At 39.2% G+C, this 18762-nt stretch overlaps 1 protein-coding gene across 1 annotated transcript in view; it reads left to right on the forward strand.

Annotated features, from left to right (window-relative positions):
• STAB2 (stabilin 2) overlaps window positions 1-18762 on the forward strand; it is a 102335-nt gene that overhangs the window by 70869 nt on the left and 12704 nt on the right. The window contains exons 46-60 of the mRNA XM_069973525.1: window positions 779-826; window positions 1493-1576; window positions 1675-1821; window positions 3201-3335; window positions 6869-6928; window positions 8554-8730; window positions 9089-9178; window positions 10518-10664; window positions 11445-11501; window positions 13031-13157; window positions 14515-14664; window positions 16050-16154; window positions 17313-17420; window positions 17694-17887; window positions 18077-18218. Of these exons, the coding sequence (XP_069829626.1) occupies window positions 779-826; window positions 1493-1576; window positions 1675-1821; window positions 3201-3335; window positions 6869-6928; window positions 8554-8730; window positions 9089-9178; window positions 10518-10664; window positions 11445-11501; window positions 13031-13157; window positions 14515-14664; window positions 16050-16154; window positions 17313-17420; window positions 17694-17887; window positions 18077-18218 (1771 nt within the window). The remainder of the gene's footprint in view (window positions 1-778; window positions 827-1492; window positions 1577-1674; window positions 1822-3200; window positions 3336-6868; window positions 6929-8553; window positions 8731-9088; window positions 9179-10517; window positions 10665-11444; window positions 11502-13030; window positions 13158-14514; window positions 14665-16049; window positions 16155-17312; window positions 17421-17693; window positions 17888-18076; window positions 18219-18762) is intronic.

An 18762-nucleotide genomic window follows, 5' to 3' on the forward strand; every position in this document is an offset into this window, starting at 1 on the left:
GGCAGAGAGGGGGAAATATATTACTATAGTGGATACAGCAGATGCATTATTACTATATAGGGAAAAAAGCAGGGGACATTATTACTATGGAGGGACACAGCAAGAAAATCTTCTTAGAAATGCTTTTACTTGGCAATTTTTCACCACTGGGGTGTACTGCGACTGGTGACAGTGACCCTGACAGGAGCTCAGGCCAGGTGGCTGCCTCTTTCTGTTTAGCCACAGTTGTTATGAGTGGCAGCAATAGAGCTGGGCTAATAGAGCGGTCATTGAGGTTACTAACTTCTGCACTGGGCTCCTTCGCTAACCATTTATGACGACACTCAGAGGGCCCAGGCCCCGGATGTTTTAGGACCCTAGCAACGCCCCTGCCAGTACCACTGAACGATGCTTCCTGGTCCCACCCAGCTAATCACTGGCTGAAGTGGTAACCTACCTCATCAAGTGGTTGGCTGAATGGGCATTTCCACAATTGTGTAATGCAGCCATGTAATGTGTTTTCTAGTTACATCTTGTAGAATTCAGCAAGCCTTAGGTTGGTCCTTTGCAATAGTTTACACTGATGCCTCCCCTTCCTTAGGGTGTTCTATGTTGCACACAAACAATGAAATCAAGTTGTATCCTTGTATGCTTACACCTTCCCATCAGTTTGTGTAGGATCAGGAATACAACCTCCAGATACCAAGACCAGTATTATATATGACCCAGAACAATATTAGCTCTTGAAGTATTGTAATAAAATAATAAATGTCTATTAATTTACCTTTTTTCTGCTTAGGAATTACGGAAAAGTCCCAAGACTTCAAATTTCTTTTATTTATTGCAGGTACTTTATGTAGACAATGTTATGTATAAAGTATTTTATTAAAAAAATGGTAGTTCTAAGGCTGAAATTTTCTTTGGATAAAATATTTCTAATAGTTATACTGGGTAATATCAAATCATTTTATACAGTATTAGGCTATGTTCACGCTACGTAAAAGTATGGCCGTTGTTGCCATCGGCAACAGCGGCTGTACTTTTTGCAGAGCTCAACATAACCTTATCTGATATGGGATCCCGGGCAGAGCGTATACACATCGTATACGCTCCAGCCGGGATCCCATACGGGGCCACAAATAACTGACATGTCAGTTTTCTGCGGCCAGAATTCAGTGAATACCTAAGTACCGGTACCGATGATCCGGGCACAGACCGGCCGTTCCGTGACCCAGCCGGGGTCACGGAACAGCCAGTCTGATACGTTGTGTGAACATAGCCTTAGTTTGGAAAGTTTTCCACATAGCTTGTGCACTTACTAAATTTAAAGGGGTTTATTACAATGGAAAAAAACTTGAATTTTCCTTTGTTGAGCTTTCCGGTGTTAAGCTATAATACTGGTCAATACAATACAGACTTTAATACTGCAGTTTCTGAATATGTTTACATTAGTCATGTGACTGCTGATAGGCATGTGAATGCTGATCCTATACTTTTGATGTCTTTTTTTCAGTCAAATCTCATTAATGAGCTCACTGGGACTGGCCCTTTTACAGTTTTTGTGCCAAGCAATGATGCTCTGAAAAATGATCCTCGGGTAAGGGGTGGCTGAATTAATATTTCTCATACATTCTTTATTTTCTTACACCTAAATAATTTACTATTTACCATAATTTACTATCTGTTATTGTGCAGGCTAAAGACTGGACAGCTAAAGGGATGATGGAGCAGGTTCTCTTGTATCACATCGTATCCTGCACACAGCTCACAAGAGATGACCTCTCCTCAGTGACGTCATTGACCTCACTACAGGGTGAAACTGTGAAAATATCAGTCTCCCAGGTACAGTCTTCTATCTACTTTTTGAGTATGGATGTTTCTCTGTACTAAAATATTATGTTACGCTTTCAGAGTGGATCTAAATGGATGTTTTTAATTAAAGGACAACTCCGGCGAAATTTTTTTTTGGCTTATTTAACACACATTACAAAGTTATATAACTTTGTAATGTGGTTAAATACCCGGTCTGGCCCCCTTCCCCCACTTTCCGACCCCCGACCCCCCACCCCGGAAGTTAAAGAATATATACATTACCTATTACGGTCGTCATGGTCCTCTTCTCTGGTGTCGGGTGATGTCAGAGCTGGGGGCGGTCCGGGTCTTCTTCCTCCTCGGCGTCTTCGTTGAGAGTGAATGGGAGAGAAAAGGCTGCTGGTGCACATGCGCACCAGCAGCCTTTTCATTGGCTGGAGCGCATCACATGGCTTCCAGCTTGCTCAGCCCTGATTGGCTGAGCTTGCTGGAAGCCATGTGATGCGCTCCAGCCAATGAAAAGGCTGCCGGTGCGCAAGCGCGCTGGCCGCCTTTTCTCTCTCATGGACCCGGAAGAAGGAGACATCGCTTGACGGCGGACGCAGGTGACGGTGAGGCGGACGGCGGGCGAATGGAGTGTCGATCGTCACCGGAGGGATGGTGAAAATGGTGTCTGTGTGTGTCTGTGTTTTTTTTTTTTGGGGGGGTCCCGCCGGAGTTGTCCTTTAAGACTGCATGCTATATCCATACTTGCCCTTGGTGTACAGTGTTTGCAGCATTGTAGAGGTTGCCGTTTCCTTTATCGCTTCTGTCACTGTTTCTTCATACCAGCTTTTGATACCAGCGTGCAGTTGTTCTCAACGTTTGTCCATTGACAGGCCCCTTTGGGATCGGACACTTCACAATAAGCTCTTGAAATACACTAGGAGGCTATGTTCACACTACATATATATTTGAGTCAGTATTGTGGTCCTCATATTGCAACCAAATATATGTAGTGTGAACCCAGCCTCTGTTTATCATTTAACTTCAGTTATTACACATAGCTTATCAATCTTTCCATGGCTAGATCTGCTTCCCTCTCAGTGCTTTGAATAGGCTTTGCAGATAAATAGAATTAAATAAAACCTACAAATCCTTTTAAAGATCCTTATGGTTCGATAAAAAAAAATTCATACTACTACTACGCCAAAAAAATCAAATTCATACTACTGTCTGCATAAAAAGCTTTCTGAACATGTTCATGCCATTTATGTTCAACAATGGATTATGTTAAGTTTTTTTGTGGTTTATGTATCAGGAACACTTTTTTTACAGGTTTAATAGATCAAGTTGCAGTCCACTTTAATAAAATGGATAGCTATCAAAGTCAACCTTAATCCTATGTATGTGTTTGCTTTTTATTTCAGAACACTACTGTTTTAAATGGTGAAGTGAAAATCATGTCGGATGAACCAATGTTAGCCCTCACAAATGGTGTTGTGCACCTTATTGATAAAGTTCTTGTTCCCAAGAAAATGCAAGACAAATCTGATAAAACAATGGTAAGTATGGATGTTCAGCAATATAGAGGCATGACATATGTAGATACTAGAGATGAGTGAGTACTGCTCAATCAAGTAGGTATACGAATTGTACACTATTCAAAATACTTGTTTTGAACAAAGATATACAGCTATTAAACTGGCTAGCAGCACATCAGTGTGTTCATATAGGCAGGCAGCTGGAGTGCACTTAGAGGAATAGGCTGCAGTGTATCTACTTGGTGAAAACCTCACATATAGGGTATACAGGTGTATACTGCCAGTGTGCCAAAAAAAAGTTTGGTACTAGTGTTTAGCGTTCTGTGCATAACATAAACCACATCACAGACACACACAATGACAGTTAGCAATGGGTGCTGTTTGATTTCTCCCTTGCCTATGCCATCTGTGGTTTTCATAGGCAATGTGATTTAAAGGGTTGCATGAAAATATTTATTTTTCTAAAAATGTTGTTTTCTGTCTATACTACTGTAAAGGAAACAAGGTTTCCATGTATTTTTTTCCACTTTACATAGAGGTTATATTGTGTTTGGAGTGTATAGTTGACAGGCTGTGATAGTGGTGTAATACTGCAACTTTGGTGTGTAAGATGCACCCCTGCATGCTTCCTCTGTAGTCCCAGATGCATTCCAGAGGTGTTCGCATCATTTCCTAAGGTTGTGAAGTTAGTGACCTCCAAATGGTTGAATTTTGGTTTCCAAGAAACTAGCATTTTCTCCCATATACTTCAATGGGATTCAATATTCAATTAAATAGTCGAGTATCGTGGTCTACTCGAATCGAATTTCGAAATTTCAAATATTTCACTACTGATTCCAACGGTCAGTGGGAGGAACGGAGGAGTGATACCCGCCAACATCAACTTCAAACGCTCCCCTCTCTAATCCAATGGGACAGCCAACAGCGCTGCCCATCAGTGTCATACACATCATCCATCACCTATTCTAGCATCTGATTGGGAGTTAGGGATTTTGACCACCGGTGATGCGGTATACGGAGGGTTTAAAGCATCCCTCTGACCGCCCGCCCGCCATAGCCGATTACTTTAAGAAAGTCAGAGCCTCTGACGAAACTAGTTAGACACAGGCTTGGCAATTTTAGATTAGGGACATTGTGTTGGCAGATAATAATGGGTTAGGGAAGCAGGGCGATACTATATACATGTGGTAGCATTGGTGAATAGTGACCAGAGGGAGAGAGACATTACCGTCCTAGGCAACGGTCGGCATTGCCAGCCCGCGGCAAGGGCATCAATCGGGCTAAGCCATACACCGCAATATCTCCTATATAACGCGGGAGCTACCCGTTCCACTCACCCCCCTGGTTATCACCATTCCAATTACGGTACGACGATCTGGTATCCCAGTATTGTGCATACACACAGGGAACCATTACTGTCGCCAGCAACATTTTTTGATACACATGTGTATCGCTTAACAGCAGTATTATAATTTCTCTTAAGTGTACGCCGAATAGCAACACTCCACGCATCCTCGAATGGAACACTGAGGTGGTGAAGTAACCCCCAGTTTCACGGAGCGCGCAGTGAACACTGCTGTACCACTGCATTCCCTCTCAAGTACCGCACACTGTGTGAACACTGTCAACAACGTAATCATTGTGACACGAGTCAGTATTACAATGTCCCTATTTTAATAAGAGCACTGTATATACACATTACACCGCTGGGATTCTTTTCTTCTTTTTAATTTCTATACCATTAAATAAAAGTTAAGTTTTAACCTTTGGGTAAACAAGGTATCGTGCCTCTGGCAATAAAGGAAATATTTCACTACTCACTCATCTCTAGCAGATGTGTTTCCGCACCTTCTCAGCAAAGATGCAAAATTTGTAAAATATTTCTGCTGCAATTGGGACATTCAGTTAGGTGAACAGTGGTGCCTTGGATTACGAGCATAATTCTTTCTGGGACTGTGCTTGTAATCCAAATCCACTCTTAAACCAAAGCAAATTTTCCCATAAGAAATCATTGAAATGTAAACAATTGTTTCCACACCCCAAAATAATGTTTTTATATTCTGAATAACATGTAAAACAAATGAAACAAACATTTATAAACAGCTGAATATGTGATATTATAAGTTACTGCACAGTATAACAATCAGCATGTGGAGTATAATGTATAGTAACTGAATAACCCTGATAACACCGCAGCAGTTTGTAGATACAGGATGGAGCTGCAGATCCCCATAATGCACTAGTGTAGTACAACAGGCTAGAATAGAGAAGCAGGGCTGCTGTCAGAGGTCTGTGTGGTCACATTACCTCCACAGTTCTGTCCCCTCATGTAAGCCCCAGCCTGAAGTGGATCTGCTATGATTTGGAAGGTGATAGAGACTTCCTGGGTTCGAGTACAGTGCTGTAGATCACGCTATGCAGACCATGCCCCTCTCCCACTCGCCCTTCCACCCAGTACAGGGAGCTCCTAAACCAAAGCAATGCTCTTAAACAAAGTCACAATTTTGAAAAACTGTAAGCTCTTAAACCAAAACGCTCTTAAACCAAGTTACTCTTAAACCAAGGTACCACTGTATTTTACCTGGGTATGTTGGACCTTCTAATATTTGTCTAGAAATAGAGCTCCCATTTTTTTCTCTAAAAACTGATGAGAAGGGTGTTCAATGATAGCATTACAGATGTAGTGGTGGCTCAGAGGATGGCATCTTCCTGGGCGGGATTTAAAATTATCTAAGGGTAAGATTATTTTATGTTCCTCATTTATATGCTTTTATTTTTCTTCGCTCCTTTTTTCTCCTGCCTCCTCATTCATTACTGCTCACATTGTTGAATATGATGTTTTGTTACGCGTTTATGCCCCCCATTGAAGGTACTTTATTTGTTTTGGTATTCCATTATTTACCAATATCATTGCATGTTCTGTTCTTTGCAACCAGATGTACAAGTGGGAAGAAACGTATTATATGACTTTCTGTAGAAGCATTTTATTTATTATTTGGACAATCAAATATAACTTTCTAAATCTAATTCAAAAGTAGATGTTATATAAAGCAAGTTTACAATATACATTCATTATTTTTTTTGTTGATACCATGCTGTAAAACAAAGCTGAACTTACCAGGTATCCAGGTCCAGTCTCCAGAAGGCAGATTTTCTGACTTGTTCTGGTTGAATAAAAGAGACTAAACATGAATTTCGGCCAGTACGGAGAGTAGCGGCTCAATGTGTCCATCAATCACATGACTGCCTTCTCTCTGTGAGCGCTCAGATGGCCTGGGATACACAGGACTTCCTATTTTCTGACTGATTCTTGTTTTTTGAGAAGTGCCATGTTTTTCATGATAACTAAAAAATAAATAAAGAATGTAAATTGCAAACTTGCTTTATATCACATCTACTGTTTATTATATTTTAAAAGTTATAATGACATTGACACTTTAAAGTATACGCATAGTATATGTCTAATGCCAGCAGAGCAATCCCAACTGTTTTAATAGTGTTACATCTTTTACTTTCTTATGTTAATTTTGTTAATTCTGCTTTTTTTTCTTCAGGATAATTTAAAAAATATTGCAGAAACAAATGGATACAGTACAATGTACAAATTACTCCAGGTATGGGATCATTTGTTTGGATTTCATTGTCTAGTTAAAGGGGTTATCCCATTAGGTGAAATATATGCTTAATCATCCTCCTTCCTGGAGACTGAAGGAGGAAGGAGACCATATTACAGGGCCCATTGTGCCAGGGAAGCGAGCCAACCTGTCAGCTCAGCACTCTCTTCTCTCTCATTCCTCACTTGCTGCACTGTGCCATCACACATACAGAAAATGAGCATGGAGCAGCGGGAGGGGCCATCTGAACAATCCTTAGATTGTTTGCGTGGCCCATTACCTGGAGCAATGGGCAGCAGACTGATCGTGAGCTTTCAACATGTTCAAGAACCCCGATCAGCTGAAATCATGCAAATCAGCCGATTGTTGCTTTTCAACATGTGCTATTACACTCAACAATTATCAGTCTTAATGGTCAGTAATCAGCCAAGTAAGGCCAATAAATATTCAGTGTAATAGGGCCTTAACAATTACATACATACCATTACCTTTTCAGTATCCTTTCCCCCAATTCTGAGCCTACTGAATTCTGCCGAAAACACAGAAAAATATGTATGAGCTTCTCCTCACTCCCTTTCGAGAAGGTTTATGTAAACAGTGTCCCCAGTTAGCTGTTTCTGCACTGTTTTGCTCTCTGTAATGCTGGGAGGGTTAATCACAGAAAAGTCACAAGTACCATTGTCTTAGATTACCCTCCTGACTTTACAGAGAGCAGAATCAGCCAACTAGGGACACTGTCTACATTAACCGTCTTGGAAGGAAGGGGGAGGGGGAGACAGAGAAAACAGCTTACACATAGATTTCTGTGTCTTCAGCAGAATGCAGCAGCTTCAGAACCTGAGAAAGGAGACTGATGAGGTAATGATATGTATGGAATGAAAAGTCTTCAGGAGGGGGCACTATTCCACATGAATTTTACCTAGCTGGATAACCCTGGATAAACTAGATAACCGGATAAACTGCAGAAAAGACACAAATATTATGGTTTGAGTAATACAGATATTCATAGTAATTTATAAGGAAGACACAGAACATGTAAAATGTGTACACCTCCAGCTATACATTTATACATACCGGTAAACCAGCCCTAGAAATTAACACATACCCAGATTGTACTATAAAGCTTATTTTTAGTTATGTTTTCAAGTTTGTAAAATGTATTGTACTGTATATAGATTGACTGATATGAGGAGAGGAGCAACAACAAGCTGAGAAATGTTTATGCAGACATATGACTACCGACATTTCTCAATGTTCAAATAGATGACTATGATTGTGACTCCCATCTGGAATTACAAAAGAAGACTAGCCCTGGAGCACAAGCCGCTGTGTATATTTGTCCAATAGAAAAGAATGGAAGCCTCTATGTGTTATTATTTGGGTGACATGTGCCTAAAAACATTTGATTTTTTATAGTTCCCTTAAAAGAATGTGATCAACATCTAAATTTACAACTGGAACATGATTTTTAGTTTGCAAGTAGATCACGGTTCTATGGTGAATGAATGATCAAAAAGCTGGACACTGAATAGTACATTGTTCTATTATGTATTGTCTGAATGTGAATAGGTGTGCAAGCCCATGCCAGTCTACTTACTTCATTAAAGATCTTTTCTAATTGTCAGGATGCAGATCTCATGAAATTCATAGATGATCCAGTACATCAGCCAGTCACTGTGTTTCTGCCATCTGACCAAGCAATACAAATGTTACCCAAGGAGCAAAGTGATTTTCTGTACAATAATCAGAACAAAGATAAACTTGTGCAATACTTAAAGTATCACATTGTCAGAGATGCTAAGGTAAGAACAGTGTTCAATGAATAACTATTTTAATGTGTCCTCCCCAGTACACTACAGGTCATTCGGGGGATTGGTGGGCTCCCAAAGGTCAGATGCCACCAATCGTGAAGTGATGACTTATTCTAGTGATAAGCTATCACTTCTCATCTTAAAAATGGCCATTTAATTTCATGAATTTTAATTCCTCTACAAAGCATTGAAACTGTGACCTAATGATATCTGAGTCTTTGATAATAGGCTACAGAAGCCACAATGCCTAGATTTGTTCTACTAACCCTGACACTACAAGACAAAAATGCTGAGGCTCTGTTCTACTTCACCATTAGTTCCATCTAAGATGTATTATTTCTAATAACAGATTGATGCTTATGACCTTCTCACTAGAGGATCAATAAAGACACTTCAGGGCTCTGATCTCACTATAAAATGTGATAAGGATTCTTCTATTGTAAGTAAATAACATTTTATTTCTTTGTAGTCATATAGCTATAAAATACTGTATTGGGATTAAAGATAAATGAAAGGAATGGAAAAGACAAATGATCAGAAATATTTGTACAAAAATTAGGTAAAAGGTGGTCGGGGAGTAAAAATGTAAGGCTATGTTGTTCACACACTGTAAGATTGAAGTAAAATACGGCCATAATTTTCAGGTACAATATGGTTGTATTTTAAATGTAATAATGCGCTTCATTAAAGTCAATGGGAAATTGGCAGGCAGTGCACACACCATACAGAATAATGGGCGTAATTAATTATAACTGTCCAAATAATGTACATGCTCATTATTTACAACATACTACTGCAAAATACAGCCTTTACTTCCTTCTGTTCAAACATTGTTTTATTTCCACTCAAAATTGTGTCCGTATGTAGCTTTTATTCTACTATGTGTAAACGTAGCCTAAATCTTGTAGTATTATCTTGTTATCAACTTAAATCCCCACATCTTTTTAAATGTCGAGTGTCCCTTAATTTAGAGCAAATTGTTAAAGCAAAAGGACACCATAGAAGTAGATCCCCCCACCCAGGACCATTGTCTATGACCATCCTCCATGTGCCTGAATGGAAAACCTTTTGGCAAGTGTATTACATGGATGGCTATTTCACTGGCAAAATCAGCTGTTTGGTAAAGTTGCTAGGAGCCAGACCCATGGTGATCATCTGTAGTGTAAAAAGGATATAATTAATATTAGGTGCAGGAGCAGCATGCTCTTTGTCATAGAGGATGTGAGGCTGAGGAATGATAGAAGTAAAGGGTTGCACAAGCGATCCCGTGATCATATGTGCACCCCTGGCTGTACAATCATTGGTTGACTGGTTGGCAGTAGAGATGAGCGAACCGGGTTCGGGTTCGAGTCGATCCGAACCCAAACGATTGGCATTTGATTAGCTGGGGCTGCTAAAGTTGGATAAAGCTCTAAGGTTGTCTGGAAAACATGGATACAGCCAATGACTATATCCATGTTTTCCACATAGCCTTAGGGCTTTATCCAGGTTCAGCAGCCACCGCTAATCAAATGCCGAAGGTTCGGGTTCGGATCAACTCGAGCATGCTCAAGGTTCGCTCATCTCTAATATTGACCCAATATATAATAGGACCTTAAGAGTTTTCTTTAATTTGTTCTGTAATAGCAGGAACTGTAAACTAGAAAGGAACTAGAAAAAACTGTAGAATAGAATGTGCATAATTAGTGTTACATATATGTCTATTGTATACTTCAATTATAAGAACCTTATTCTCTTTATCACCCATTAGAAGTTTACACTATACCTTTTTTGTCTAGGGAGAAATTCTTCTTGATAACAGACAGTGCAGAATTATCCAGAGGCAGCTCAATTTTAATGGAGGTTTGATTTACGGCATTGACTGCTTCCTTGCTCCATCTACTTTAGGGGGTCGATGTGACACTTTGGTAACTTTTGATATGACGGTAAGTTTCTCTTTATCTTCAATGTTTTTATTAAGAATTTAATTTACAAATACAACAAATACAAATGTGTGCATTTATGTATAGCAGTAGTTGTCTCATATATTCAGAGTTTATATAAGGCACATAAACATGAAAGAGCAGGAATAGAACATTCAAAGCTTAACAACAACTCTGAAAGAGATAGTATAAAGTTATAAGATGTCCATTAAAGCAAGAACAAAAGAGGTACAGATGCTACATATATGTGTGTGTGTGTGCGTGTGTGTGCTATATGTAACAGCTTCTTATAAGCTAGACATCAGAAGTACCTTCTGTTGCTTAATAATTGGTGCAAAACCTAGACGACGACTAGGTTCCCATCTTTGTACAAATTTGTCCCAGGCAATAAAACCCCTAGCAATTATCCTCATATATTGGTATGTGTTATTTATGGCCCCCAGCAGTTCCTGTTCCAGGGGAACCATTTATTTTCCAATATCTCATCAGTAATGTTTTGGCATGAATAAACAGCATACAAGCCATATAGCTATAGGTAATGGGTATGCATCATATGTTTAAAAAAAAGTAAAATCAATTGAGACAAGTGGAGTACTACCAGGGAGAGGACTGATTGGAACAGTTTAAAACATAAGGCCCAATATGATTAAGTTTCTATTTTTATTGTGGCAGTGATAGTTTTTGAGTGACAAGCATGTTAAAGAAATAGCATAACAATATTATAACAAAGAGACTGAATGTACAATGATGTATAGTGAGAGCTCTATTATTAATCTTCAACAGGGTGAATGTGGCCTCTGTTTTAATGTTCCAAAGTGTCCTGCAGGAAGCAAATCCAAGGTAAAATAAAGTGTGATGAGGTCTGTTTGTTTTATTCATACTGAAACTTTGAAGTGAATGTGTCACCCTGATTTCTTTTTTACTGATCAGAGCCAGATACTTAAACACATTGTTTCTTTTTTCTAACTTGTTTGTACTTTTAGAATGTAGGGGTTTTTTTTTGGAACAATTCACGTCTATGGGTATAGTTTTCAAGGTATGTTTTGTGACCTCTGAAGAAGGTCATTCTGCAGAGAAGAGGAAGAGGATGAGCTGTGGACATTACTTTATTGGGAATGGCCTGATCTTATCCATACACTTTTTACAGTAATCCTGTCTGTGTTCATAGGTGGGACACTGCTAATAATGATCTGTACAGGAAGTACAAGCTTAGTACAGGAAGTGCCAGCTTATTTTTAGTCGTAGTTGCCACAATGAAAACTGCAATAGTTCAAGTTTATTTTATCATATCATAAAATAAAAAATGAGTTAAAAAAAAAAAGTCAGCAAGAAATTGCTAAGAAATATGTTTATCTTAAACCTTGATATAAAAAAAGAGTGTCAATACATTGTTGCAGTAATGAATCTAGACATCCACCTGTGTGATTGTGATAGCAAGGACACAGTCTTATCATGAACAAAAAGTGTAAATTCATGGGCAGAGGAAATAGGAGTGGCAGGATTAAAGTAAAAGCTGCCTACAGACCCTTCCAGAAAGGCAAAGGGCCACATGTATGATCCGGCGAACGGATGATTTTCGGCGGAAAGTGCCGATTTGCGTATTTTTTTTATACGCAAATGGCCGATCTGCGAATAAAATATTCGCAAATCGGCACTTTCCGCAGAGTACGCCAGTGGGGCGGAAAGGGGGCGTGTAGTGGGCGGAACGGAGGGCGCGGACTCAGAGTCCGCGCGATTTACCATCCGTTCCGCCCAAATGTACGCCGGAAACCTACTCCAGTCCTCAGCTGGCGTAGGCTTTCGGCGGTGCGCACCGGCGCGCACGGGATTTATGTAGAGGCAGTCCGCCTCTACATAAATCCCTGTAGCACCGGAGCTGCGGGGGCATTTATAAGTCCAGCGTAAAAAACGCCGGACTTAATAAATGCCCCCCAAAGTGTCTGGCACTACTGAACCCAGTAATCCTTTAAACTTAAAATATGTAATTGACAGAGTCTCTGCAGCAAATAATATCGGAGGTGCTCACTCTAATGTAGCAATATGGAAGATCTACAGAAAAAAGAATGTGAGAATATAGAGGGCACTCACCGTAAAATTTTAAACTTTATTGTAGAAATCTAAAACATCATGCCAGGGCGAGCAGTAGTGAGGACGCCAATACATTGGCTGTAGCGCTGCCTCGATAGTTACTGGCGTCCTCACTACTGCTCGTCCTGGCATTATGTTTTAGATTTCTACAATAAAGTTTAAAGTTTTACGGTGAGTGCCCGCTATATTTTCACATTCTTTTTTCCTGAAGAGCTGCCTAGAGACTGTTACTATACATGGACATTTATACTTTCTACATTCTGAATCAATCTATCACACAGGGCCAAAAGACAAAGTGTCAGTATGAAGTTACCTCTAGGAGAATTATAGAGGGCTGTCGCCAGGAGTGCACTATGGTCCTTTGGATGTCTCAGTGTTGCAAAGGCTACTTTGGGAAAGACTGCCAAGGTCAGTTATCAGTTATGTATCATTTCAGCTTTTAGCTATCACTGTTGTAAACTCCAAGAATTTGTCAGTTTACATAATCATTGTAATTATCAGTGTGTATATATATATATATATATATAATATATATACTAAATAACGTTCTGTGACCCTACCTCATCATATTACTTGTTTCTCCAAAAATAATACCTTCCCCTGAGAATAAGACCTAGATTCATTTTGAAGGCTTTTTGGAGTAGGTTTTAAATAGATGCACAGTAGGGGACATTAAATATGGGAGAGTTAGGAACCAGTTACGGAGGGGGGGGGGATGCGTATAGGGACTGCTTGCAGAGGGGGATGTGTACAGTATGGGGGAATAACTACAGAGGGTGGGGGGAAGCTATACATTATGGGGGACCTCACATCAGAAAGGGGATATATACAGTATGGGAGAAGTACTACAAAGGGGGAGGGAAGAACACAGTATGGAGGCCTAACTACAGGGGGAATTACAGTATAGGAGCCTACAGTATAGGTGTCTAACAACAGTATTAAAAGGCCTAAAGTGTGGTGCATACTGTGCTTCTCTTAAAGTAAGACCCTATCCCCTCTTCAGATAAAAAATAATAATATAAGAACCTTTCTAATTTTTGGAGAAACATGGCAGCGTTCATTTAACATTCTACCCATTTTAATTTGTACCTAATTTTCACACTTTAGATATGTTCATATTTGCTTCAAGTTAGAGTCCATGTGAAAGCCATTTAATATCTGCATTACGTTGTTCTCAATGGCAATCAGGATTATAGTTCATACTGCAAGCTATAAAGCAGATGTTTCAGATATTGCAAATTTGAAATATGCCTTGCAGAAAAATAGAGATCTATTACTTCTTTGAAGTGGAGTTAGTGTTCATTCTGTATCCTGAACATGATTTTGCCTAATTAAATGTGACTAACCCTTGTCCAGGAAAGCAGCTGATCCACAGCAGAAATTTGAGGATATGCCTTGAATTTCTGCTGCAGATTCCCTAATTTAGATGGAAAAATTGTTGTGCGATCATACCCTTAAAAGGCTTTCCGTTAAAAACCCTTCCCCCAACTTTGTCAGCGTTAGTATTATCCTATGCACTGGACTTTTCTGTCAACTTGTCAGTCTACTTCCAATGTAAAGGAAGTCCAACTCTACTAATGGGACTTGAGCCTACCAGTGTAAAGTGCAAGTTTTTATTAAACTCCAGCATAACGCATTTCATAGAATAATGCATATATATTGCAGTATATAAGTGAGATTTGCCTTTGTAACAAGAGCACTGCTTGTAATTTTCATTATTGTTATCAGTGAATATTTTTTTGTGATTGTACTTCTGTATTGGCAGCCTGTCCTGGGAGTCCTGAAACACCTTGTAATAAACATGGGAAATGTAATGATGGCTATACAGGAACTGGAGAATGTACATGCACAGAAGGATTCAATGGAACAGCTTGTGAATCCTGTATACCAGGAAGATATGGACCAAACTGCAAATGTATGTAAAAACAGTGTGAAGGGGGGAGTATTCTGTAGGTCCGATACACATATACTGTAGACAGTGCTAGGCTGGGGTTCTTTGGGCCTGGCTAAGGAAATTATTCTGATGGCCCACTTTCCATCACAAGGAACATCTGCTTGTCTGCCTTTACTTGCAGTTATCATTGTGCACACTAGACTTATCATAAATAATGTCTATTAGGTTTTCTGCCCATAAGATATAGCTGTCAATTGACTATCCCCATAGACATCTCCAAATGGGGTTGTCTTCTGCTTTATTTCTACGACCATTATTGTATCAAGTGTCTGGTGCTCTCTAATCATTCTATGGTGGGCCAGTCCAACCTTGACAGTAGGCATAGTTCTCAGAAATCTCTACCTAAAATGACAGAACCCTGACCTTTTGAATAGAGCTGTTCTAGAGTGATTGTCATACTTACATTTTATACTGCTAAGTAGATTATTTCTTTTTTTTATATATATAAACTTTATAGCAGGCATGACTAACATTTGAGCAAAAGTGGCTAGTAAACCTGATCCTTCAGAAAATAAGGGCTACCTGATTGCAAAATAATTCTGCAATTGTAATATAGTAAAGGTTTAGTCGTCAGAATCCTGCTCCACACGGATGAGGGGCAACACACCGAAACAGCTGTCTGTGGATGGATACCTGGCTTTGGTATTTACGTGGTCATATAATCAGACTTGTAATTGAGTTGGATACTGACTGAAGGGGTAACTTAATATGGTGGTTTTGGTGGTCTCTGTATCCCATCCCTTTGCTAGGTCCTTTCCTGGCTAGTCCCGTGTTTTGAGACTCATAACTGAGGCTCTAAGGGCCTTTTTGCATATTCTGTACAAAAGGCATTCTGGTGGTAGAATGTTTAATCCATTAATAATCACCAATTTACCTTTTTACTGTAGTTATTAGTGGGCTTTTACAGCCTTGTTTTTGCAGAAGACTAATAGCTACACAGGTGATCGTACAGCCATCAATCAGGCAACTGGCTGTCAGAAATAGCCAAACTCCCCAAATCGCAGGCAGATATGTTATGTTATATTTTGTGTTCTACAAATTATTAAAAAAAATTGTGTGAACAATTTCAAATAAAAATTTTACTTTGATATACATTAGAATGCCATTTTTGGTTAAAAAGCCTTTATTTGGTTAAAAAAAAAAACACAAAAGTAAAAAATAGGAAAAATTGTACAGGTCATTAGAGCCCATAATGCATTTAAAGGGGAAGGAGTTACGCTCCAAGGTAGGCAGCTAACAGATCTTTGCTGTATATTTGTGTGTGTGCAGTTTATATATTTCTACATATATTGACAAATGGCAGTCTTGAAGAAATGTTTACTGATTTAATGGTTTATGTCTTTCAGTCTGTGATTGCACAGATAATGGTCAATGTGATGAAGGAATCGATGGATCCGGACAATGTACCTGTGAAAAAGGATGGACTGGAAAACGCTGTGAAACAAAATTAGGTTTCTCTTTTTTATATCTATATATTTTGTACTAGTTATATTATCCTGGCATACATGACTGTGAGTACCGAAACAAACTGCAATAGAAAATAGGAGTAGACGTTCAAAATAGAATATAAGCAATCTTGTATAGTTCAGTGCAATACTTACACATGTTAAGGTGGCTAGAAGGTGATGCAAAATTGTGGTCACCATTAAATGAGGGCTCAGATAATATAACGGAAGTCTTTAACTCACATACATGCAAAACTTACAGTTAATGGCAATAATACAAGTTACAAGTTACAAGATACATTAGGATGAAAACTTTGTTTGCAACCTTGAATGTCAATGAGGCACAATGTCGCCTGGGGTGTGCCTTGGGGGCACAAGTAAATCAGTATAAAGAGGGACATTTATTAAGACTGGCGTACTCATATGCTGGTCTTAAAGCAAATGTACCACTAAGTACATCACTTTATGGTTTTTACATGAACAGACTGGTGCAGGGATGCCAAACCCGCGGCCCTTTTTTTGAACCACGGCATTGTTCCCATGCATGGCACTGCTCTATTAATGAGCACTGGCCTGGCATGAAGAACTGGAGGCAGGCCCACTGCCCCCAGTTTGCCGATCTCCCCTCCCCTCTGTGATGTGGCTCCATTGATTCTAATAGAGCCGCATCACAAAGGGGAAGGGAGATTGTCACACTGGGGGGCCGGCGGGCCTGCCCCCAGTGCTTCATGCCTGGCCATTGCTCAGTAATAGACCGGCATCCCTGCGGCGGCAGTGGTCTGTTCATGTAATCGATGTGCCTAGTGGTTCATTTGCTTTAAGTAAAGCCCAACCCCTCTACCTACCTACAATCAGATGACTTTCTTTTGCTGTCCAACTCTATACAGCAAAGTTGATAAAGTAGATTGCACTAATCTGTCTGTTCTAGTCACTTGGGTGGACTGAAATATAATTTTTTTTTTCGATGTATAGTCACAAAAAGTACCAAAGCGTTTTAAAAAAATATTATAATAAAAACCTAATTTCAATACTATGTCTGATGATGCATTTCCCGTTATCTTGCAATATCCTGTAGATATTTCATATGTAGATGCATTTCAATCAAAAGTCTTTTAGTGATTTAGTACTTTAACCTATATTTAATACAGCATTTTGTTTTTCCAGAACTGCCACCTGTCTGTACTCCTCCGTGTTCTAATAATGCTGTGTGCAAGAAAGACAATGCTTGTGAATGCAAAAGGTTTTATGAAGGAGATGGTAGAACATGTACAGGTAACTGATACATTGCAAACAGCAACACCTAAACACAAGTTTAAGAAGCCGGTGACTCATTCTAAATAGGTATTGACCACACATCTGTAGTGCTGATGCCATGCCTCTATCTCTAGTATGTTAACAGCAGAATAATCTATCTATGAGGACTGATGATCACACATCTATCAATGACATTTTATATGGCACTTATGATTATGTATCATGTGATGTTCCTACGAAAGTAATATTCCTATCTTAAGTATTAGGATTTTGTTTTTTCCTCTCCTCTAGTGGTGAATCTCTGCCAGACAAATAACGGTGGGTGTGATACAAATGCTAAGTGCTCACAAAGTGGTGTTAAAGTCACCTGCAGCTGCTTAACGGGATACGGTGGTGATGGAAAAGTCTGTACAGCCATAAACCCATGTGTTGATGGATTAAATGGTGGTTGTAGTGAACACGCCATCTGTACCATGACTGGACCTGTAAGTATAATGTATGAAGCAAGATGAAATCCACTGTACCTGCTGGACTCGCTTATTCTAACATACTAGATATCATTTTAGACTGGGAGATGATGGGCTAGGTTTCTGTTTTACATTACATTTCCTGTTCTTTTAGATGCTTTATTAAGATTCTTTTCATTTACAATCATGATTTACTTTATTTTATAGAATAAGAGGAAATGTGAATGTAAGGACCAATACATAGGTGATGGTGTGGACTGTGAAGTAACAACTCTGCCCTTTGACCGATGTCTGCAGGATCATGGGCTGTGCCACGCGGATGCAATATGTGCTGACTTACACTTTTTAGGTGAGTTACTCTTATAACATGTAAGGAAAGAGGTCACCTGTAGCAGAATTTTAAAGCATATGTCCCACTTGGATTTCTCTTTTACTTAGTGAATAGAGAAGCAGCACAAAAGTTATGAACACTTTGGACTTCTTTTTTAGTTTTTATTCCACATGCTTTGTAATTTACTGTTACCAGTGTAGTCTGCCACAAATACTAGTTTGAATAGTCCTAGTGGAATAAACCTCTATCTTACCTGTCTGGAACCAGCTTTATGACCAGATGGAAGGTCAACTTTGACATGTCATATACAGGTCCTTCTAAAAAAATTAGCATATAGTGCTAAAGTTCATTATTTTCCATAATGTAATGATAAAAATTAAACTTACATATAGTTTAGAATCATTGCACACCAACTGAAATATTTCAGGTCTTTTATTGTTTTAATACTGATGATTTTGGCATACAGCTCATGAAAACTCAAAAATCCTGTCTCAAAAAATTAGCATATTCATCCGACCAATAAAAGAAAAGTGTTTTTAATTAAAAAAAAAAAGTCAACCTT

The sequence above is a fragment of the Dendropsophus ebraccatus genome, chromosome 1 (assembly GCF_027789765.1).
Source record: "Dendropsophus ebraccatus isolate aDenEbr1 chromosome 1, aDenEbr1.pat, whole genome shotgun sequence".
NCBI classification, from domain to species: Eukaryota; Metazoa; Chordata; class Amphibia; order Anura; family Hylidae; genus Dendropsophus; species Dendropsophus ebraccatus.